Raw genomic sequence first — 25,399 nt, 5'->3', positions numbered from 1 at the left:
AGCAATTTTGATCAAAATATTTATTTTATCCAATACCAAATGGCCAGGTCTGAAAGTACAGATATAAGTAACTTCATTCAGACTGAGCAGGTTATTTCTAGGAGTGTATATGTATACACATATACATATATGCATGTAACAACTATTAATGAAAAGCAGGCCATGGATTTGAAAGAGCAAGGAAGAGTATATGGGAGAGTTTGAAGGGAGGAAAGGAAAGGGCATAATATTGTAATTATAGTATCCAAAACTAAGAAAACATACTTATAAAATACTCAAAACTATTTATTGTATAATAATTCAAATGAAAGCTGTCCAGAACTGTGGGCAACGTCCATCTTCAAGGCATGGCGTCAGCTCCAGGGTTAAGGTACCTATTCCATTATGCATTCTCTGCTTTGCATCCTAAGAAAGGAGAAATCTAGGAAAGGTACATACACTCCAGTTCATATTCCATTTGCCTGGTCCTACACCAACTCCCAAGGGAAAAAACTGTGTTATCCATGCATTATTCAAAATTTAGGACTAACGTTAACAAAGATAGGGAGAACTGATATAGAGGATTGATACAACTATCTGTACTACCAGAAAGCTGAAGTGAGCATAATTTTGGCCAAGCTTGAATACCATGTCTATCAGCACAAAAACTTAGCTAATCCTTTCATAGCACAGCTAAGCTCATTATGTCTTTCTACAATGATGGCCTACATAGTAAGTCTAAGTATGCCTCTTTTTAAAATTATTGTTCCATATGTATATGTGTGTATGTCTATTTCTAAATCTATAAATGTAACCTGCTCAGTCTGTATAGTGTTACTTGTATGTTTCCAGTAAGGACCACTTGATATTTGATAATTAATTATGCTCTTCCCAATCAGCATTTCTTAATTACCTAGAGTTCTTTGTCTAGGGTTGAGGCCTCAGAATTTCCTCTGTTCACGCCAGCATGTGTGTTGGTGTTATCCTTACTCTGCTTATGTTTAGGCATTCATGTTGGTGAGACTTTATGGCTATAACTTCTAAATTTGTAGGAGTCACAGTCTCACAGCAGACTCCCTGTTCCTCTGGCTCTTACAATCTTTCTGTCCTCTCTCATGCAATGGTTCCTGATCCTTAGGTGCAAGAGGTGTCTTATAGATGTATCAGTTGGGAATGGGCTCTACAACTGCATTTGGATTAGTTGTGGTTTTCTGTAATGGTCTCCATTTGTTGCAAAGAGAAGTTTCCTTCTTGATGGGTAAAAATAACACTTAAAATAATACTTAGTAGTTAAGTATGTTTCTGTTTTAGGAAAGTGCTGGTCTTAATAACCATGACTTAACTATCCCTTAACATGCCATTTATGCTCCTTAGGGCCACCATGTCATGCTGATCACCATTGCTCCTTAGGGCCACCATGCCATGGTGATCACTGTTGCTCCCTTAGGGCCACCATGCCATGCTGATCACTGTTGTTCTTTAGGGCCACCATGCCATGCTGATCACTGTTGTTCTTTAGGGCCCATGCATGCTGATTGTTCTTTAGGGCCACCATGTCATGCTGATCACTGTTGTTCTTTAGGGCCACCATGCCATGCTGATCACCGTTGCTCCTTAGGGCCACCATGCCATGCTGATCACCATTGTGGTACAACACTTTTATCCTCACTCTTAACCATGATTCTGAAAATAAACTCAGGATATCTAGGTAAAGGATTTATTTTTCTTTATCACAGTGATGCTGTGGAAATGAAGAGAAAAACTCATTGTTTCTCTGTAAAACATCCTGCAGATATGCCCATCCTCACAGACTTACCAACTTCCTTGCATCATTATGATGCACACATACTCTTGCACGCTTTGTATCCATTTGATCTGTTTATTTGTAGACTCCTCTTTTTATTCACAGTCACTATACTGATAAGATGGAAAATGTGGACAGTTGGTATCAATATTATTGATTTTTTTAGTGGACTCCCATTGCTAAATTTCTGCTTCTAATGCTGTGAATGGCTGTGTGGAGCCATTTTTCCATTGAAGATTTTTTTGACCTGTGTATATCTAACTAGATGGAAAATATATTTACAAGGAGAAACTGTCTAAAACTGAAGTGTAAATAGAGCTGTGACATAATCTTTAGCAAGTGAAGGTTCAATATAGCTTCCTTTCTTAAGGAAAAAAACGATTAATGCTTTTTCAGTGTAACAGGATTTGTGATAACATCCTCACGACCAAAGTCCTAAACATCTTTTCTGGATTCATAGTTACATGCTAATATAAGTTTTACAGTTCCATAGAGGATGTACACTTATTTCATAGCTGATGGTAGAAGCTTGGAACTAAAGTAGAAAACGTTATTTCCCAGAGCAGATACTGCAGAGGGTGCAGAAGAGGCACCCTCAGATTATAGATTCAAAACTGCTAAAAGCTAATTAGCACCAAAGGGCAGTGGTGACCAGTGTTGATTTACTGCAACCATCTAAAGGCCAGTGGAAGCAGCAAGTTTGACACAGTCAGTTATAGTAGATTAGTACACTTATTCCTAAGGTGGATTTTTAAAAACAATTTCATTTTGATAGATTAGTATTGAGCATCCATATTCACACAAAGAAGTCTTGAATTCAGCTTGCCCTTTAGCCCCTGGAAATCTAGACCTGATGACACTAGACCTGTGACAGTTATGGGAATCTAAAACAAGCCAAGAAAAAAAAATCTTTGTGATGTACTTGAAATAGTATAGAAACAAGCAAATAAAAAAATAGCCCATTTCTTGCTAGGAAGTTTTGTGTCTCACATATTTAGGAGGTCAGTTAGGACTTACCATAGCACTAACCAGGAGAAACACAATGAGAGCCATCACACGTTCTCTATATCTCTATATACCTCATTCATAAATTCAAAGATAGGCAAAGTTGATTTAATGGTGTATTTTATTTTACTCTATGCTCATAAGAACACTTCAAAATCTAGTCAACAGAAAATTGGTTGTGAGTTTCTTTGTGTGCAGAGTCTTCTAGATGTGCGGCTTGCTTTATATTTTGAGCGGATATGAACTTGGATAGGGACATTGATTTGCTAATGTCCCTAATGGCTTCCATTTTGGAAAGCATAGTTATAGAACAGAAATTTTCTTTTTATTATTTCTTTTTTATATATTGGGTACTAAAAACTCATAGATGGTCACCATGTGACTGACTGTAGAATGAAGGCTGTGTCCTCATTTGCCGAGGAAGGGCTTGGCACTGTGACTAATTCTCCAGATAGCTTAGATAGCAGTTGTCCAGTTCAGGGCATGGTGAAGGAGAGGCTCTGGTGTGTGTGTGTGTGTGTGTGTGTGTGTGTGTGTGTGTGTGTGTGTGTGTGACACCTCCCCATTTTGTGAGCATGTATTGACTGCCCTAACAGTACTATTTTCTTGTTTCATAAAGAACGAAATTGTCAGTTTTACTGAGAAGTACAACTTGAAGAACTTGATTTTGCAGATACAAGGCATGGCTTTTGTAAATAATGAGGTTTTTGTTTTGTTTCATTTTTCTGTTGAAAAGATGTAAAAAAAACCCATTCATTTAATTTTCATAATATTCTTAACCATCGGATGCTACTCCTTATATCATAATCTTCATGGGAAGGATAGTAATCAAATATATTTTGGTATTTGTCTCATTTTTCTTTAAATATAGAAAAATAACATTTCAAATCAGAATAAAGGACATAAGTCTGAAGTGTGTTTGAATTGCATTATTGTTTGAGTATGTGGATTACCTAAACTGAGGTTAGATTTTAATAATAAATCTTTCTCTGAAATGGATCTGGTTTAGCACTTTGTGGCTAAATGAATTAGGCTCTAAACTTTTATCTAAATCTGTGGAGATTGGAAATAAATTGAAAAGATCACAGCTATGGGGAGAAGACCTATACCACAAAGGCCTTTCTGCATAGATTATGAATACCATAACTCAATAATTTTTGAAAACTCTAGTTATAATTGGACCCAATGGGGGTCTGTTTCTTTGATGAGATCACAGTAACTGTGACTTTACACTGGAAAATGTCACTACTGTGAAGGTTTATCACCTGTAGAGCTGGTCTTTCCTCTGATGCTGTGTTCATGTCTCATTAGCATTATTCAAAGTTTAGTTGTTAATTAGGTTCACACTTCAATCACAATCATCATCTACAAGAGTAGTTAGGACTACTTGAACAAAGAAATAAAAAAATTTCCCTTTGCACACATATGTAAAGGATAAATGGCATTATTTTATTATCTCATAGTTTATATAGATAATATTGTTGTGTTGATGGGGCAATTCAGTTAAAATTCATCTCTAAATTAGATTTTATTTCCATAAGAAAATAGAATGAAACTTCACATTTTTCTATTTAAAACATCAATAAGGAATGTATATGAAATTTGGTGTTTTTAAGTGTACAGACTATGGTTTTCTATTTTGAATGAAAGTAGTTAGTGAAATGAATAAAAAAAGTTAACAGCCTGAGTATGAGTTCACTTACAAGTCAGTCCACTAGTTTCTTACACTTCTAAAGTGCATAGCACTGGAAGTTAGAATAGGCATGAAATATTGTAACAATTGAACAGCTTTTCAAACCTTTCAAATTTCTGTGTTTTCAAACATTAGTATTTTGTTCTGATTGCTGATTGGTGTAGCAATGATATAGAACTCCAGTCCAGCATGTGGTAATGAGAAACACTGGACACTGGATTTCTATCACAACTTTGCCTCTGAGTAGCCACATAGTGAAAGCAAAATGGTTCCTATCATTTGTCCCAACTTTTTTCATTCATAAATGAGAATATGAATGTTTTTCTTAGGAGAATGTGGTGAGATTTAAATGAGACAATGTGTAACATTTACATTACATAATTTTCCATTCATGATATGGTCTCTGTAACTTTATCTTTTCTCTCTTTTCTTCTGATAATTATAAAAAGAGAAATTACTTATGCAAATGACACTTCTAAACAGAAAATAAAATTGTAAATGATCTTGAAGGACTCCTAACAAATAACAATGCACACCAGAAATGAACGCTACTGAACCAGCTTTATCTCTAAACAAGTAGACACACGTTATAATTGCTAAAAATCTGCAGAAAAGTGCCTCACAAGCATTTTACTGTAAATAATTAAAGCTTATTTATGTCAAGAGGCCTTGGGAAAAAAAGAGAGCATAAACCAATTTGCATTAGCACATTACTATCCTCTCCTGCTCTCCTTCAATTAGCAGAGCAGCAGGTGCTCAGTACAGCTAAAAAGATAAGCTCTCAGGGAGGAGGATGGATTTTGGCTGACCTGCAGACATTGCGCTTTGCCTGCTGATTGGGTTCGTACCTCGCTGTACCAATTTCTGAGGTGTTAATTTAACTGTTCCTCTCTGCCATGCAGGTCTCGGCCTTGAAAAATAAGCTGAAGAAGCAGTCCACAGCTACAGGAGACGGAGTGGCTCGGGCCTTTCTGAGGGCGCAGGCGGCTTTGTTTGGATCCTACAGGGATGCTCTGAGATACAAGCCAGTAAGCATTCATTTCTTCAGTGTCCTAACTGCTTTTCAATGACCCTTTGATTGAGGCAAGGCAAAGGAAACATCTTAATATTTCATCTGTAGGAAGTGTTCTGGTTGTCTTTTAAAACTCAACACAGTGTGCCTCAGAGCTTATTCTTGCCCAATTCATCAACTTCTGTTTTAGCTTTTTTTCATTACTGTTACCTAATAGTTCCCATGATCTTCGGCCTGTCAAACATCTATTAAAACCATTTAAAGTTCTAGAAATGGTATATTTACTTTTGAGTGAATTGATAAATTATGTTCAAGCACTTAAGATCACTTACCTGATCTTACGATCACCAAGAAACTCACCAGGACAGTAGAACTTAAATTAATGGCTTAGATAGGGCAGGTACAAAGTGGAAATAAGAAAATTAGCACTTTAAAATGAACCTGGCGATATTTGGATACTTATTGTCTTCCTGGTTCATAACACTTTCTGAATGGTGCTTGCTTATTTAGCATAACTTGTCTCACCTTGCCATTTATTCTAATTCCCTAAAAGGATTGTTAAATTATATCTAAGAATTTAGCTGGTCCAAAATGGTATAAGTCAAGTACATTTGTTTTCCCAGTGTTCATTAAAAACTGTTAGTCAGGTTTTACAAAAAATTTCTACAAGACCATTCTCTGACCAGATTCTTAAGCTTATAATGTGTTTTTACATTTGTAATTTGTGTGTGTGTAGGCAAGCATGTGCCACAGAATGCATGTAGTAGTCGGAGGACACCTTCAGGGGGTCATTTCTTTCCTTCCAGTATGTGAGTCCTGAAGATTTGTCCTCAGGTTCTTGGGTTTTGTAGCAAGCATCTTTCTCTGGCCCAGATGTATACATTTTAAGGGTTAAACACATTGGGTTAATAAGAAGTAACACAGAGGCCTGCCATTGATAGAGTTCCATTGTCAGGCTACCTTTAACCCTTAGTCTGTAGAATATTTGGAAAGTGAGACTTTTTTTTTTTAATGCTATCCTGCCCTGCCTTTCACAATTGATGTGCAAACCTCTTGAACATTATGAACAATAATAAATAAAAATGTTTAATATGCTTTCTCACCTGTCTTCTGACTTAGTGGTACCTACCATGTAGCCTTCATGCATTTCATGGATTTGTGAAGTACTGGGAGAAGTTTCTAAGTAGATAAACATACCTGCCTCCTGTCTCTGGATACATCCGTACATCTAGTTCTTGAGCTCGACTTGCCAGCTTTGCTCCACTGTAACAAAATACTTGACCAAAACCAATTCTGAAAAGGAAAGTCTGTGGGAAGACTATGGTAGCGGTGGTCCTATTGCTTCTGGGGATCTGGTATGCAGTACCAGATGACAGGGACCCAGCTGGGGAGTAAAACTCCACACATAATGACTAGGGCATGAAGAAGAGGAAAGGAGGAAAGGGATGGGATCTCTATGTCCCAATTCAGGAAACCTTCTTCTAGGCTTCCATGTCCTTCACAATCCTCCATCTTCTTCATGGACTAAAGTCCATGCCTTTAACATATAGGCCTTAGGGAGACACTTATCCCAACCCTAGCACATACTAATCTTTCTGAAACATATACATTTGAAGGCATTATAGAATTTAAAATATTCTATCTCATATCCATAGTTTATGTGGAGAATCTTAAAAATTATTATGAGAATCTCATTCTTTGAAAGAATGGAAACAATCATCTAAATACAGTTAAGTACATTATCATTCAAATTACTTAACTCAATTAAAGAAAGTGAGCTTGAAAGACAAAATCATTTTTATTTAGAGATTTAATTTTTTGAAATCAATATTTTAAAGTAGTAAGGAAGAAGATAACTTGAACATAACCACTTTGCTTGATTTCATTTTTTGCTACGTTTAAGCACTCATTTTTATAAACTAAATTTTGACTTTTCCCTTAAAATTTGTAGAATTCAAATGTGAAGAAATGAATAAGTTGAAGTAAAGGTTTATGTTCTTAAATGATTCAGGTTCGCAGTGTGTTGGGTACTAGATAACATATTGTGCCCCAACACTAACATGAATTGCCTTTGATGTAGAGCTCAATATTTACCCACTGAAATTTCATTGACCATGTAGGGTAAAAAGATTTCTGTGGTTCAGAATCCAACCTCCTCAAAGCTATATTTCCAGTGCCTGTTGGAATATATTAATTTATCATAGATATCCGTCGTGTTAATCAGCCCTATCTGATTATGAATTTATTTATCTTATTTGTAAGTTTTTCCTTGATATTCATTTCTTCCTTTGGTTTTTCTACTTTGATAAATTTTTGGACCAGTATTTTTATTGAAAAATTAACTTTTAACTGATCATCATATTTATATAAGTTTCCTTTATTTTCTCTTTATGAGGAATAACTTTTACTATTTTAAAGTATCATGGTTATTAAGAAAAACAATTTCATTTTCTTATTATGAATAAAATACATTATTAGATATTGTCTTAGTTACTTTCTATTGCTATAATAAAACAAAGACAAAGGCTATAAAAGAAAGCATTTAATTTGGCTTATCGTTTCAGAGGGTTAGAGTCCATGATAGTAGAGCAAAGGATCAGCTGAGAGCCCACATTGTGATCCATAACCATGAAGCTGAGAGAGATCAGTGGGGATTCGCGAGTCTTTTGAAATCTCAGAGCACTACTCCAGTGACATACCTCCTCCATCAAGGCCACAACTCCCAATCCTTCCCAGACACTTTTACCAACTTGGGATCAAATATTCAAATATGGGAGCCTGTGGGGTCATTCTCATTCAGACCACCACATTCCATTTTCTGGCCTTTATAGGTTTATGGCCACATCTTAATACAAAATGTATTTAATCCAACTTCAAAAATCCCCATAGTTATTCACAGACTCAACACAGTTTAAAGTTTAAAGTCTCTTCTGAGACTCACGGCAGTCTCTTAACTTTACCCCACCATAAAACAAAAAATTATATTACGTACTTCCAACATAGAATGACACAGAATATGCATTACTTTTCCAGAAGAAAGGGATTTGGACACAATGAGGAAATACTGGACCAGTGTAAGACTGAAACCCAGCAATACAAACTCCAAATCTTGTAGTTCCTTGCCTGATGTCAAAGGACTAGGTGGCTCCACTCTTCTAGCTTTGCTGCCAGCAACATACATTTCTCTCTTGCACTGGTTCCACTTCTTGTATGCTGTTCTCCTTGACAGATAACCCGTGGTGCCAGCACCTGTAATATCTTGGGGTCTCCAGTGCAAACCAGAACTCTCATAGCTTCATGCAGTGGCCTCTTAGGGCCTCTATTCAGGGACTACTCTGTCATATGTCTGGCCTCAGTGGCTCTTAACTGTGGAGGAAGATTCCATAACCTTGTTATTCTTGTATCTTTCATGATTCTGAAGCCAGAACCATGTGGTGGATACTGCCAAGTATGACTACCAACTTGAGGTGAACCCTAGCACCCTGGAGTCACATCCATAACAGCTTTGATTTTTTTTTGTTTGTTTGTTTCTTTATAGGAGCAGAAAATTCCTTTGGCCTTTTCACAAGTTGGAAACTTAGCTGAGTGGGTGGAGTCTTGCCCCGAGTTTACCACTGCCTTTATTCCGTTTCAGATCAGGCCTGTCTTCGGTCTTTCAATCTTTTCAGCACAAGCTTTGGCTCCAACATTCATTTCCTAGTGCTCTTTTTCTCTTTAAGCTCTATATTTTTTATTTCTTTTTGCTCCATTTGCTCTTTTTCATTGTAGACCTGCATAAGTGTGATTATTAGTAACTGTCACCAAGGTAGGCTTTGAGATTTCAAAAGATTCATGCAATTCTCCATGTGTGCTCATCCTCCCTCCCTCCTTCCTTTCTCCTCCCTCCCTCCTTCCCTCCTTCCCTCCCTTATGTTGTGGATCAAGATGAGTCAATGTTAGGCTCCCTTGAAATCACCTCTACCAAGGAAATTAGTTCATTACTTTTCAATGTAGTCACAGGTAAATTCTTATGACAAGGGCAGAAAGCAGCCACATTCTTTGCCAAAATATCACAAGAATAGTTTCTAGCCCAGTTGCTAATGGTGTTCCCCTCCGAAACCTCTTGAGCTGAGCCTCTGTAGTTCACATTGCTCTCAGTGTTACTGTCTTCCCAGCTCCTACTAGGACGACCTGTTAAGCCATGCTTATAGTATTCAACCACTTTCCTAGTGCAAGTCCCGTAGTCTTCCCACCTTACTCCAAAATCAGCATTGTCAGGTCTGTTGCAGCAATCGCCCGCTTCCTGGTACCCACTTCTGCCTTAGTTACTGTTCTATTGCTGTGACAAAAAGGCCATGACCAAGACAACATATAAAAGAAATCATTTAATTTGTTTACAGTTTCAGAGGGTTAGAGTGTGTGATGGTGGAGTGAAGGAATAGATGAGAGCTCACATCTTGATCCACAACCACAAGGCAGAGAGAGGAGACGGGGAGGAGAGAGAAGGAGAGAGGAAGGGAGAGAAAGTACACTGGGAATTACATGACTCTTGAAACCTCTAAACTCTCCTCCAACAAGAACATAACATTCCAATCCTTCCCAAACAGTTCCCACCAACAAGGGAACAAGTATTCATACATGAGCCTCTGGGGCCATTCACATTCAAACCACCATAGATATTACCTTTAAATATTATCTAGTACATAAATCAGTAAAAGTGTTTGCTTGCTTATTTTTATTTTAGGACTTATTTAATCATTTATATATTTGATCTATATCTTTAAAATACTTCGTTAGATATAAAATAAAGAAGGACCAAGCATAGAAGTTGTAATTACTTCATGATTTTATCTTTTTTCATAAATATATTTGGTGTCCTCTGTCTAATAGAAAAAGTTAGAATGGAAGAACCCTCTGACACTTTGAATGATTATGAATTCTTTTAAAAAGACATTGCTTTTTAAAAGTTCTGTGATTGAAGCCAGGTAGGGTTGTACACTCCTACCAGCCCTAGAAAGACTGAGGCAGGAGGATCACCACTAGTTTGAGGCTAGCCTGGCCGACACAGAGTTCTAGGCCAGTAGCCAGGACCACATAGCAAGACACTTGTAGTTGGAAGTTTTCCTGTGGCCTGCCTAGTCCTCAGCTGCTCAGACCCAAATAAACACACACAGGCTTATATTATTTTTAAACTATGGCCATGGCAGGCTTATTGCTAGCTAGCTCTTACATCTCAAATTAACCCATTTCTATAAATCTACACTTTGCCACATGGCTTGTGGCTTACCAATATTTTTACATCTTGCTTCTCCTGGTGGCGGCTAGCAGTGTCTCCTCTGCTCTGCCTTTCTCCTTCCATTCTCTCTAGTTGGAGTGTCTCGCCCAACCTTATTCTGCCTCACCATTGGCGAAATAGTTTTATTTATCAACCAATCAGAGCAACACATAGTCACAGCATACAGAATGACATCACCCATCAGACCCTGTCTCTAAAGGTTTAGAAATGCTTATTTATAGGATAGTGGATTTTGTCAACTTGATCAAATTAGAAACAGCTAGTGAGGAATACTTTTTGTGTGTTTGTGGAAGCTTTTCCTGAATAGTTTAACTGAAGGGGAAGACCCATCCTGAAACTGGTTAGCACCATCTGGTGGACTGAGGTCCAGGCCTAAAGAAAAAGGAGAAAGCCAGCTGAGCACTAACATCCCTGCTTGTTTCTCTTCTTGCTGATCTGCTGTGATGTGAGTGCACATATGAAATCACAGTAGTTATGACTGCGTTCATAATACTTGCACATGATTAAGCCAGCCAACATAGTAGCATGATTAGAGAAAGTCTCATGAAATCCCACCCGGAGCTGAGAACCCATTGATGCTTGATGGCTTCCAGGAGAGGGAAAATAAATTTCTTCAGGGTAACACCTCTGAGAGACTGTATACATTGTATACAGAATACACATTGTAGAATGTATGTTCTACAATAGGCAGACCTGTATCTGTCCATGCACACCCTGGCAGCACTAAGTGGACTCAGTGGCTTGTAGGGAGGGAAGGAAGGAGGGCAAAGACTGCTTGTGATACAGTAGATGGACCTGGCCGTGCTCACCCTGGCAGCAACAAGAGGACTTGGTGTGTTAGAGATGGGGGCAGGGCAGACACTACTCATATTGTAATAGATGAACCTGCACCACAGGCATACTGGAGCACCAAGTCAACTCAGTGGATGAGAAAGAAAGAGGGAGTCGGGGGAGGGAGGGAGGGAGGGAGGGAGGGAGGGAGGGAGGGAGAGAGAGAAACACATACAAGAGAGAGTGGACATAGGAATTTGCATGGAAAAGTTGCAGGGCTGGGATGGGGAGAATTTGAGAAGAGGAAGTAGGGGCAGATTTGATCAAAGCATATTATAATGCATGGATGGACGTCTCAATAAAAGAGTAATTACTTGGACAAATAAGAAAGGCTTTGGTTTTTGTTTATATATAAGGAATGTGCTACAGTATTCTTGGTTGGTAGTTGTGTGTGTGTGTGTGTGTGTGTTTGTGTGTATGTGTGTGTGTTGTTGTTGTTGTTGTTTAGCACATGTGTACCATACAGTTCTCCTGCAGCCAGAATGTGATATATCTGATGTTAGTCTAATGAATCTACATATGTTGTTACTTTTCTCTTGATTTCATAATTCTACCTTTTTTTTTTTTTTTTTTTTTTTTTTGTGCTTTGCGCCTTTCTGGACTCACTTGTAGCCGGCTGCCTCGAACTCACAGATCCACCTGCTCTGCCTCCCAAGTGCTGGATAAAGCTTGCCACCACCCCCCCATTCTACCTTTATTATTGATTTTTGATGGCGATACTAATGCACCTTTGAGTTCTTGTTGTCCTGGTCTCCTTTTTGTCCTGGTCACATGGGTTTCCTGTATTTGGATGTGCTTATGTCTTTCAGAACATGTGCTTTTCAAGTCTGTTATTTCACTAAATAGGTTTTCAGTGTTTTTATATATTTAATTCTGACTAGAGCTCTTGTGATATATTTACTTGTTTAATAGTATCCCGTGTTTCTTCCAGCCTTTCTTTCTTCAACTTAATTCCCTTATCTTTTTATCTGATTTACTTCAAAGTACCTGTTCTCAGATTTATAACTCCTTCTTTCTGCTTGAACTCTTTTGTTTTTTAAAACTTTATTAAGTGATACTTAATATTAGCTCTAATATTTCTATGACTCCTTGTGATTTTGAATCTCTTTTTTACTTTCTGTTATATCACTATTTGATCCCATTATTTCGTATTTTATTGTGTTTCATATTTGTATGTCTTCTCCTTGAGGTGCTTCTTTTGAATTGTTTTTCAGGCATTTTGTATATTTCCTTCACATTTTTCACTTATTTCCAGAGAATTGTTATATCCTATTGGGGGTGTCATAATGTCTTATTTTTTCGTGTTTCTTTAATTTTTTTTGTTTATAGAAGTTTTTTTTTTTTTAATTTTCATGTTTCCTCTATTCACACTTAGATGTTTGCATATCTAGCTTGACTATCTTTTCTAGGTTTGTGCTCAGTCTTTTATAAGAGAAGGCTTTTGTCGTGTGGGTGTCACCTAGGACCATGGAGTGGATCATTGCTGGGATGTACCTGACCATGTCCATTCTGGCCCTTAGGAGTGCTTTTTAGTCTGCATGAGTACAGATTTGGAGATGTGAGGTAGAGAAGTCCTCTCTGGTACTGTAAGCAAAGTTTAATGGCTCGTTCTAGTGGGAGTTCAGGAGACCAGAACACTAACAGAAATACATATAGTGAAGGCTAGGCTTTTGATATTTCAAAGGGAAAAGTGGACATTATTGGGAATTGCGCTATAGGCCATTCATGTTATATTCTGACAAAGAATCTGACTTTATTTTGCTCATGACCTGAGAACTTGAATGTGTCCTTTTGAAATGATATTCTCCCTCCCTGTGGAATACAAATGTTTGCTGTATACAGTTGTATGTTTCACATACTTTATTGGACTTACAGTTAAATTGTCTTCAGACAGAAAAGACATTGGTCTTTTGAACAATGTTAAAAGTAGTAAAAAAGGAGAACTTTGAAGTTGGATTGACTACAACTTGTATTATGAGATGCTGTGAACCTATGAGGGGTAGGCTATAGACTAAACTATTACTGTTTGAACCTTAAATACCACCCGCAGGCTGTTTGACCACCTGCTCTACAGCTTATGGTGTTGTATTATGAAATTAATTATAAGACTATGGAAATGTTAGGGAGAGGGAACCAAACTAAAGGAAGCAGATCCTTTGGATAGATATTGTGAGTTGTAGGCACGGTTAGTTTCTGGCCTGCTTTCTCTTCCCCTACCCTCAACCCCCTCTCTGTGTTAATGAAAAATATTTATACAGTATATTCTGATCATACTTTCCCCTCCTCCAGCTCCTCTCAGATCTCTCCCGCCTACCCAATTCCATGCCCTTCTTTGTCTTTAAGGAGCAGGCAAACAAGAATCAACAAAAAACCCACAAGAAATTCATAAACAAAACCCCCACAAAAACACATAATTGGAAACCATAATATATAAGCAAATGACCAATAAGAAACAAACAACAAAACCAAGCTCCAAAACATAGCACTGTGGTGTGAGAAAAACAAGTCTACAACCATTGAGTTCATTTTGTATTGACCGTCTACTGCTGGGGCACGGAGCCTACTCTAAGGTGTGGTTAATCTTCCGAGAGAGACTCATGAAAACTACATTTTCCTTTGCAAGTGTGTATTAATTGCAAATGGCTTTCAGTTGAGGGCAGGAACCCATGTCACCTTCGTCCTTTCAATGCTTGAACCCCGTCTAGCCTGAACCTGTGTGGGCCCTGTGTCTACTGCCATAGTCTCTGGTTTCATAGGTGCATCTGAGCTGTTGTAGCTCGAAGAGACCATTTCCTTCAAGTCTTTCCCTCTTGTCTGTGATCACACTGTTGGCAGCGACCTCACTGCCACACCTCCCTCATCATGGTGATAAGCCTCTCTTCCGTTAGGTCCTTTCAGTCAGGTACCATGTGACGGTGATGATTTATGTAATGGGTGCAGTGAGATATATAGTCTCAGTGCATAAGTGCTTTGGATTTTATTATGAGCACAAAAATACAGTTTCTGTGATTGCTTTGTCTCAATATTCTAAGCAGCAGGATGGAATATATTATACTGGAAATATTTTTGATTTATCTATAATGTTGGTTTTATTCCATATTTCCGTCTAAAGTAGAACTAAGTAGTGTACCACATAATTGTAAAGAATGTACTTCACACTCTGTTTGAGATGTGTGAATAAAACTAAAACTTTAGCATTTGTAAGCAGAACACTACTCTAATAGGCCTTCTCTAATGTTTCTCAACAAAAATAGGATATAACTCTGTCTATTGAGGATCTGATAGTGATGGAGGCTGGGGTGGTAGTTTTTTCTACTTGGGAAATTATGTCTGGGAATAATAAGCATATAATTCATGCTTATGAATTTTATGAAACTAAGACAAACCTTGACGAGGCACCAGTTGAAGTGTATATATTTTTCTAGGGAAATGATCAATATTGTTCACCATGTCCTCAAAAGAGATAAGAACCAAGACTTTAAGAGTCATACAGAATTGGTAAATAGCAGTTGCAGTGGGTTCTTTATATCAGTCTGTAGTGTTTCATCTTTATCATATAGTTAATACTCACGTTTAACTTACTTTTATACCACAGACACAAGGAGCATGGCATTACAAAGTTTTCTTAATTTTTAAAATTAATTTGAAATATGTATATTAATGTTTTTGCATGCATGTATACCATGTACATGCCTGATGTCTGCACCAAATACCCTTGAATTAGAGTTAAGATTGGTTGAGAGCCACCATGTGGTTGCTGGTAACGGAATGCTCTTAAATGCTGAGCCATCTTTCCTATTCCCAGAAAGTAAACTTTTGATGGTGTCATATTTATGGTTTTCATTGCTTTGAAGAGACACATGACCACAGCAACTCTTATAAAGAAAATTTTAATTGGGGGTGGCTCACTTACAGTTTCAGAGGTTCAGTCCATTATCATCAGGACAGGCAAATGTGGTGCTAGTCGCTGAGAGTCCTACATCTTGCAGGTAACAGGAAGTTGACTCAGTCACACTGAGGGAAGATTGAGCAAAAGAGACCTCAAAGCCCACCCCAACAGTGACATACTTCCTTCAACAAGGCCATGCCTCCTGATAGTGCCAGTCCCTTTGGGGGCCATTTCCTTCCAAACCATCACAGATGGCAATGTCATGTTAGGTCAGAGTTGAATGATAATAGAGATAGGTATGACTCTTATATCCTAATTGAAAAAAGAAGAAAGCACTCCAGTGAATAGCATCAAGTCTGACCAGAGGCCCAAATCTGAAAGATGGTAAAGAGGTAGAGGTAGTATTTTGGCACTACTTGCAGGTGGATTTTGAAGGAATTTCCAGCAGGGTTATTTATGTATTACTACATAAATATTAAATTTATATGCAAGCATTTCTAAAATGTAACATATTTTAAAATTTAAGATGTCTGAGAAGCAATTCTAATTTTCTTACGGTCCCCAGCGTATGTTTTGTAGATAGCATGCTTGTATAATTGAAAAATTAACTGTTCCTGCTCTTCCTTACAGAGAAAAATATAGTTATAATGAAGAGATTTACACAGAGTATTGGGTAGTTAGGTTTTTTTTTTTTCGTTTAATTTAGCCAGCAATAAGTTAGCTAATTTTTAAGAATGCAAATATGACTTAGAACTTCTATGCTCTATGGCTTAAAGAAAATTGTTAAGTGTACAATACCTGGGAACGATACGATCTGTGCTTGAATCCTGAACTGAAGTGCTTTATGACTTCATGCAACTTGAACTCTTAGTGCTTTGGTTTTCTTTTTGAGACAAAAATAGTTCTACTTCTTGGGCTGTTTGCACAGGATGTTAGGTACTGTTCTTCCTGTGACAAAATAAAGAGTAGAAGCAACTTATCAAAAAAGGTTTATTTTAGTGCAGAGAGGCCTGGCCGGAACTAAGTGGTGGAGTTCATGACAAGGGGGCTGGCAATGGCCGAGAGACAGCCGGGACTGACCTACTCTGGTGATGGGATGGCCAAACACCCTAATAGTTGTGCCAGAAACCCCATCCAAGTACTGAGGAATCTGGATGCAGACATCCACGGCTAGGCCCCGGGTAGAGTGCTGGGAGTCTAATTAGCGAGAAAGAGGAGGGTTTATATGAGCGAGAATTGTTGAAACCAAGGTTGGATAAAGCACAGGGACAAATAGCCAAACAAATGGAAACACATGAACTATGAACCAAAGGCTGAGGGGCCCCAAACTGGATCAGGCCCTCTGAATAGGCGAGACAGTTGATTGGCTTGATCTGTTTGGGAGGCATCTAGGCAGTGGTACCAGGTCCTGTGCTCAGTGCATGAGTTGGCTGTTTGAAACCTGGGACTTATGCAGGGACGCTTGGCTCAATCTGGGAGGAGGGGACTGGACCTGCCTGGACTGAGTCTATCAGGTCAATCTCAGTCCTCAGGGGAGGCTTTGCCCTGGAGGAGGTGGGAATGGGGGGATGCTGGGGGAAGGGGGGGGGGCAGGAAGGGGGAGAACAAGGAAATCTGTGGCTATTATGTAGAACTGAATAGTATTGTTAAAAAAAAAAAAAAAAAAAAAAAAAAAAAAAAGTTCCCATTCCAAAATGGAAGAATGATTTTAGGAAATTCTGGATCAAAGAAATCCAGAATCCAGCAGGGTGACCACTAAACCTGAAGCTCTATGTCTGACATGTGTGGGCTAGTGTTGACATTGCCCGGGCTCCAGTGGGCTTGGGTAGGCCCATCTGTGTGTGTGTATCACTTAACACATATAGGTTCTCTCATACCATGTCCTGTGGGTGCCTGTAGCTCTCTCTAGGAAAAAATCTCATATTCTAGACAACTACACCCTAGACTCCATTGTGTCCTAGGCTACAGTGAATCCAACTCCGCTACAGTTGTCTGTCTTTACTGATAGTTTTCTTGCACTGATCGGTGCAAACCTCCATCCCCTTACTTTTTACATTTCTCGTGTCTTTATAATCAGCATCTTGTGGTTGACAGCAGTTCTCCTGCCAGCATGAGATATATCTGGGGCCCTATGAACTGTTGGTACAGTAATCACTGAGGGCCCGTCTGACTGAACCTGGCAAAATAATTATCTAGGTAGCTCTAAGCAAGATGCCCTGTAGGAACGTTCTATGCTTGGGCATTCATTTTCAGACACTCTCCTTTTAAATGAAAGTTTCTGAAATAAGTTTGGGTTCTTTGATGGATGAAGTCTTGTTCTCAAGTTCCCTGTGCAAAGTATGCACTTATCTTGATCCCTTGCCTTACCTCCTTTGCCCTCCCCTCCCCTCCTTTCATCTCCTCTGAAGAAAGGCTCCTCAGCCACAGGCTGGCCTCAAAAATCAATATATAGCCAAAGATGCTATCATGCAGTGGGAGTGGGGGGCAGGGGATGGTGTGTGTGTCTTTGTAACCACCACAGCCAGCACAGTAATGATCTGCAGGAGGCAAGAAGGCAGCTTGGTTCATTCTGACTCAGTAGCTAGTATTGGTTCAGACTTTGGGAGTCTGACCCTGAGTCATTTATTTAGGCATTTTTAAGCAAAACACAATTTGGTGAAAAGTTTCCTGGTAATAATTAACTCAATCCCATGTGCACCAAAGCTGAAGACTTGACTACATTGAAACTCTTTGTAAAGTACATGTGATGTCTTCCATAAAGACAGGTTCTTTGAGCAAAAGAAGCTCATAGTAAGCACCCAGGGAAGAGTCTGGGCTCGGCCATACAGTGCAATGGTCACCAGGCTGTTAACCACTTCTGGTCCCAGACTTCTGCTGGAAAACCAGGTATACATCTCTCTCTTTGAAGAAAGATCTGTCTTAGTTAGGGCTTCTATTGCTGTAAAGAGACACCATGACCATGGCATCTCTTGTAAAGAAAACATTTAATTGAGGCTGGCTTACAATTTCTGAGGTTCAGTCTATTATCCATTGATCTGCAGGCAGCAGAAGGAAAAACTGTCTCAGTGGGCATGGCTTGACCATATATGAGACCTCAAAGCCTGCCTCCACAGTGACACACTTCCTCCAAGGTCACCCATACTCCAGCAAGGGTACATCCACTCCAACAAAGCCACACCTCCTAGTAGTGCCACTTCCTATGGGCCAAGCATTCAAACACATGAGTCTGTGGGGGGCCATACCTATTCAAACCACCACAACATCCCTGTGTGTTTATCATCCCTGGTTCCCCTAGTGCTTATCTGTGAGCACAAAAGCCTTCCTGTCTTCCACCACTCTGAACTTCTGATCCTCCGGCATCCTCCTCTCACGTGCTGAGATTATAGGGGTATGCCACCACACTCAGTTTATGTGGTGCTAGAGATTGAACCTAGGGCGTCAATGCATGCTAGGCAAGTGTTCTACCAACTCGTCTACATCCTTGGCAGATTACATGTTGTTTACATTTTATGCTCTGTGTTTTGCTCAAAATTTTCAGTGTTAACCTAGCTAAAAGCACTGAACAGTAAGCATGCTACATCCTTTATTCTGTACTGTCTTAAAATTTCCTCTACCCTGCAAGTCAGTCCATTGCATTGAATTCATCCTCCTTGCAGAGGACCAGGGTTTGGTTCCAGATACCCACATGGTGGCTCACAACCATCTGCACCTCCAGCTCCAGGACCTCTGATGCATTCTTTTGCTCTCAGCAGGCGCCACTGACATAGTAGACATACGTACATGCAGGTATACATCTACACACAATAAAATAAAGGAATGTTAAAGTCAGAATGTTGTATTTTGGCTCATCATTTTGAAGGTTCCTGGCTATCATTGATTATTCCTGTTACTTCTGGTCTCTGAGAAGGCAAGCACACTTGGTGACAATGGCTTGAGGGTAAAGTACTTTCTGCTGAAGCATCAGGACCTGAGTTCAGATCCTCAGCATTCCGTCAAAAATTGGGTGTGCTGCATCTGATATCCTAGCTCAGGGTGGAGGGGTGGAGGAGCATGGAGATCAGTCAGCTACAGGTTCAGTGAGAGATTCTGTCTCACAAACAAGATGAAAGGCAATAGATGAAGACACCTGACAGTCCAGCATCTATCTCTTACATCACAGATGCACACATAGAACACACAAGTGCAATTTTACAAAAAGATCCCAAGCCAAGTTCCTGTTTTCATGCCATTCAATTCAAGGTTAATGTGAAGGGGATTGATACTTTTGTCTATGCCAGAGCCAAATTGTAGCATTTTACTATTTATAGATTCCTATAAATCAGAGCTCTGAGTCTCTTTGACAATTAAGTTATAATTGACAGCTTTTTAGAATTTTAGCATGCTTTTTAACTCTTCACTGCAACACAAAGATTGCCACAAAATTCATTGTAGCAAATGAATTGCCATTAGTTTCCACTTTCATTTTGATCATGAAATATCATCACTTACTGTGTGTCTATGTGCACATGCAGATCAAGTAGGCCAGTGGACTGTTGAAGTATTGGGGCATTGGGAGGAATCAGCCAACAATAATGACTCTGCAGCCATACGAGAGTAACTGGAGCAAATTCAGTCTGTATGGTGTGAAGTGTAAGTCCTTGTTGATGGAGAGAAGGAACATCTTGTAGAGTACCCATCAGACACTTCAAAGATATGTTTGCTTAGCACAAAGACCATCACCAAGTGGAACATACTCCAGAATATTGAGTCAGAATTGTATTTGTAGTCATTAAGAGAAGGTGATTATAAAAACTTCCATTATTTGAAAACCAAAGATCATGAGTAATATAAGTGGCAAAATCAGGCAGCAGCCTTTACAGCAAGAATGTTGTTGGGGCTGGAGAAATGACTCAGTGGTCGAGAGCACTGACGTCTCTTGCAGAGAACCTGTTTCCAGTTCCCAGCACCCACAGAATGGCTCACAACCATTTGTAACTCCAGATCCAGGGGATCTGATGGCCTCCTCTGACTTCCAGAGGCATCAAGCCTGCATACATGCAACCAAAACACTCATGCATAACAATCACAAAAAGAAATCAGACTTGAAAAAAGAATGTTGTCCAATCATCAAGAAAAGGGATTTTCAAGTTTTTCAAGTATACATGACATTTTTATACTTCAAATTCAATCTGACAGTCTCAAACATTTGCATTTAGGGGACTTATTCTTTTCTGAGGGACTGAACTTGAGCAGTTTTAAGAGCTTCAGGGCCTGTTGACAGGGTTTTCAGTACAGGGCTATTTCTACTAGCCTGGGCCCCAATGTGGGGTTGGTTTGTTAGTTTTGTATCACATGTCCCCCTTTGACCCTCCATGTGTTTCCTAAAAAGACTAGTTCTCTGTGACTGACCTTTTATTGATGTCCCAAAAATCTTTATTTCTGTCTAGGGTGAGCCCATCACCTTCTGTGAGGAGAGCTTTGTAAAGCACCGCTCTAGTGTGATGAAACAGTTCCTGGAAACGGCGGTTAACCTTCAACTGTTTAAGCAGGTAAGAGTGAGCCTACACACATTCGATCTGTCCAGAGAACACTGCCGGTCAACACAGTTCTCTGCCACCCTGAAACTACATCCAAGTAAAAAACCCATGTCCCGAGAAAAGTCTTTTCTGAATCAGGAAGTTCTCTTTGTATGGTAAACAGGAGCATGCCTTGTAGTACTCCTGTGGTGGAGCACTCTGGAAATACTGTATGCTGTTGAAATGCTAAGGACCGCTGAGAGTGGGAGAATAGTCTTCTCCAGAGAAGAACACAACAGTTGGTTGTCCAGTACTGATGGTCAGCCCTGAAAACATACGGACTGAGCAGGCTATATTAGGAATATAGTATGTGTAATATATCTGTGTGTGTGTATAATATATATATATATATATATATTATATATGCAATAAGAATTAATGAGAAAAGAGGCTGTGAGTTTGAAAGCGGGCAAGGAGGGGCATATGGGAGAGTTTGAGGGTAGGAAATGGAAGGGAGAAATGGTATAATTATTTGGAGTGTATGGAGGATGTGGAAGAAGAAAAGGGAAGAGAGAAATGATGTAATCATATTATAACCTTAAAAATGAAAGAAAAAAAATATTTTAAATGTCCCATAAAATGTTGATAAGCTCAGGTATGCATTAAGGAAACATCCACAGAAGTAAGCTGACATAAACAGACTGAGCTCCTCACAGTATAATCCAGTTTATAATATAATTTTAAATCACAGTTATATTGTATGTCCTGAGTTTTGTTCAGGAGATCCAATTGCTATTTCAGAATAGCAAAGATTGACATCAAAATTCAGATATTATAGTTTTCATGGATACTGTATCTTTTGGTTTTTTTGAGACAGGGTCTCATTACATATCCTTTGCTGGCCTGGAACTTGATAAATAAACCATATTGTCCTTGAACTCACAAAGATCTACCTGCCCATGCCTCTCAAGTGTTCAGACGAAAGGCACATGCCTTTTCTTTTTCTTTTCTTTTTTTAATTTTTATATGTGTATGCTTATGTGAGTTTTATATATATCAAATGTTTACAGGAGCCCTTGGAGGCCAGGGGAAGTCACATCCCCTGTGGATACTAGGAACTGAATGCTCACCCTCTACAAGAGCAGAAAGTACTTCTAAATGCTGAGCAATCTCTACAGCCTTGGGCAGTGTTTTTTTTGTTTGTTTGTGCCGTGTGATTACAAGTCTCTTGTATTAGGTTGTCTTCCTTTCTATTTATATGACATAAATTCACTTATTAGTATTTGATTTTTCTTATTCCGTGTGCCAGTTTTAAGAATAAAGCTCTCTCTGTGAGTATAGCATTTACTTATACCTACACTGTGCTGTAAGCAGTTCAAGGCTAGGATCCAAACATGCAGTGCCTGTGAGAAGATACCAGACTAACCAAACTGTGGAGAAATGACATAGAGTTTAAAGTTACCTTCAAATTAAGAAAGCAGTGTGATAATAAGTTAATGCTATTTATAGTTTGATGAATTCAATAGTCTGTGGCTAGAATATGTTCTGTGGTAATAGAACTGTCTTCTAAATAGTAAAGTTTTACCTTAAGGAGAGGCATATATGACAGATGTCTGAATTTCCTAAGATGAAGTTGTTCCTTGAGCTCCCTGTCTCTTGTTGTCTCCAAGCTGATACTAAATGAAATGCTAGAACATAAGCATGCTGTCCCAAAATCATCTAATGTGTGCGTGAGTTGTTACTACGTTCTCTGTGTGTGTGTGTGTGTGTGCTTTTAATCTACAAAGAAGCTACACCACATTCCATTATTAAAAATGAGTTGTGGGCTATTGAGATGACTTGGGGTGAAGGTAATTGCCAACACACTTTACAGCCTGAGTTCTATCCCTAGTCCCCGAAGGGTAGAAAGGAGAGAACCAAAGCCTGCAATTTGTTCCTGACTTCCACGTAGTCACTGTGACATGCGTATGACACACACACACTCAAATTTAATCAAAATGAGTTGTGAGGATCAGATTTCATCTGGCTCAGGGATTCAGTGATAGTTACCTCCCTAAGGGTCTCTCACTGGTAATTCCTTTTGACTATGAGATTCTGTAACTAAATTCATCAAAGTTAATATAGCATAATAAATCTTGTTTTAAAAGTATTCTATTTTAGTTTTAAAATCTTTCTGTTTTAATAGTCATGTATAGTTGGCTTAATCTTAATTTTGTCATAAGTACATATTTTCTTTCCTAGAAAATAGAAATATTACCATGAATTTCACAGGATTGTGATGAAGTTCATAAGAACAGCTTGCAGCTGCTCAGCAAATTTTATTACCTCCCTCATTCTTAAAGAACTTACGTTAACAAAATACAAATATATATGTGTATGTATGTATATATATGTATATATATATATATATGTCTATATTATTGTTATGAAAGTGTAGCTTGGTTGGAAATCCTGTATGGATAGGCCTGAAGAGATGGCTCACTGTTGAAATGCTTGCTGCTTTTCAGACAGCGTCATGGTAGTTGGCTTCTAGCTGCCTGTAACTCCAGCTCCTGGGGATCTGAAGCCCTTCGGGACTCCTCAAGCAGCCCACATATGTGGCAAAACTCACAGACACAGAAACATAAATGAAGGAGTAAGATCTCTTAAAAATGCTTAATATGAAAATGGTCATTGACAGCAGAACCCTCATTAGGAGAACTTGACAGTTTTATACAGACAAATGCACCATCGTCTAGAATTCCTACCATTTTATGACTCATAAAGTAATATCGACAGATAGGTCATTTAGAAATTATATCATGGTTTGTCTCTTAACAATGCAATATTTGAAGATAGCCCTGAAAAAAATGGAAAGATTCTTGTTGAGCTTTCTATACTTCTAAAAAAGAGCCATTTGATAAACACACATATATCTTCAAAGATATTACTGTCAGGATGGAGAGAACAGAACAGTGTGTACTTGGTACAGGGGATTGCTCTGCTTTGTAAGGAATTTGTATCTATTAAGCATCTAAAACTACTCAGGGTCTCTCTAAGCAATAATTATGCTTCCAAATTAACAGTACTTGGATCCACAGCAGTAGCATGTGGTTTTAATGAAATAATTAACATGAACTTATCTCTGGCAGTATGACAGGGTAGAGTCAGAAAACTGATTTACTGAGGGAATCTAAAGTGTAGCAGCTAAAGCACAAGACCAGCACTCATTTTCCCTGGAAATGTGGAAGGGGGGGGCTAGATAAAAAGGTGACCTGAAATAAAAGCCATGGCTACCTCATCTCTTTGCTAAAGTTTTAAGGTAAACTCACTCTTAAGTGTTAAAATCATTGAACAGACAAGAAAGCAAATCATGAATGTCACCAGCAGGGTCATAAGTAGACACTGACTCAGAGAGGGTCCTAGTACTGTCAGCATCAGAAATGGAATAGAAATATTCACATTTACATATTAGAATGAAGAAACAGAAACTTTAAAATATTTAGGAAGAGCAACTTTAAAGAATGCAAAGTCTATTTATTACAATGGTACAACAAAATCTCATTAAAGAGTAATATAATCATTGAACTTGAGAGAAACAGTTTCATCTGTAGGTTAGATCTAAGTGTAGAGAGATTTCTTGAACTGAAATGCTGTATGAAATAGAAACCATTCAGAATACAGTGCATAGAGACAAACAATAGATAAGGTTGGTAGATTGTAAAATGAAAATGTCCACATCCATGTAATCCCAATCATTAGGTCAGAAAACAGAGATGAGACAAGAGTTGAAAGCATCCTAACTGAACCAGTGAAATACTCCATTTATTGAATGGCAAAGTTCAGTATATCCAAATTGAGTAAAGAAGAAGAGATTTATGTCCATGCATAATGTATTTCAACCATAAAACACTAGAGAAAGAGAAAGGGGGTTTTGATTTATTTTATGTGAACATGCATGCAGTGCCCACAGATGTTACAAGAGGGTGTCATATCCTCTGATCTGGAGTTACAGGAGATTGTGAGCTTCCTCAGAGTGCATCGTGGGAACTGAACTCTGGTCTCTGGAAGAGCAGCGGGTGCATTTAACTGCTGAGCCATCTCTCCAGCCTGGGGAAATTTTTTTTTTTCTTTGAGACAGGATTTCTCTGTGTAGTTTTGGTGCCTGTCCTGGAACTCACTCTATAGACCAGGCTGGCCTTGAACTCAAAAAGATCCGCCTGACTGCCTCCCGAGTGCTGGGATTAAAGGTGTGTGCCACCACCTCCCGGACTTGGGGAAAATTTTTAAATGAACAGATTGTAATGTAATAGAACACTGCAGCAGAGAAATAAATGAACTGTAGTAACAGTGAAAATGAATGATGTGAATGAAATATCACAAAAGCATTCATATGTTTCTGTTGAATTCTTTTATATAATGTCCAAATGACCAAAA

The 25,399-nt window shown here is 38.7% G+C and overlaps 1 protein-coding gene across 2 annotated transcripts in view; it reads left to right on the top strand.

Annotated features, from left to right (window-relative positions):
- Positions 1–25,399, top strand: part of Dennd1b (DENN domain containing 1B) — a 219,589-nt gene that overhangs the window by 133,666 nt on the left and 60,524 nt on the right. For both annotated transcript variants that reach the window (XM_028889858.2, XM_028889857.2), the window contains 2 exons: positions 5,384–5,509; positions 20,915–21,016. In XM_028889858.2, coding sequence (XP_028745691.1) covers positions 5,384–5,509; positions 20,915–21,016 — 228 coding nt within the window. The remainder of the gene's footprint in view (positions 1–5,383; positions 5,510–20,914; positions 21,017–25,399) is intronic.

Source organism: Peromyscus leucopus, chromosome 15 (assembly GCF_004664715.2).
Source record: "Peromyscus leucopus breed LL Stock chromosome 15, UCI_PerLeu_2.1, whole genome shotgun sequence".
NCBI classification, from domain to species: Eukaryota; Metazoa; Chordata; class Mammalia; order Rodentia; family Cricetidae; genus Peromyscus; species Peromyscus leucopus.
Note: the sequence above shows the minus strand (reverse complement) of the source record. Positions and strands in the feature narration are given on the sequence as shown.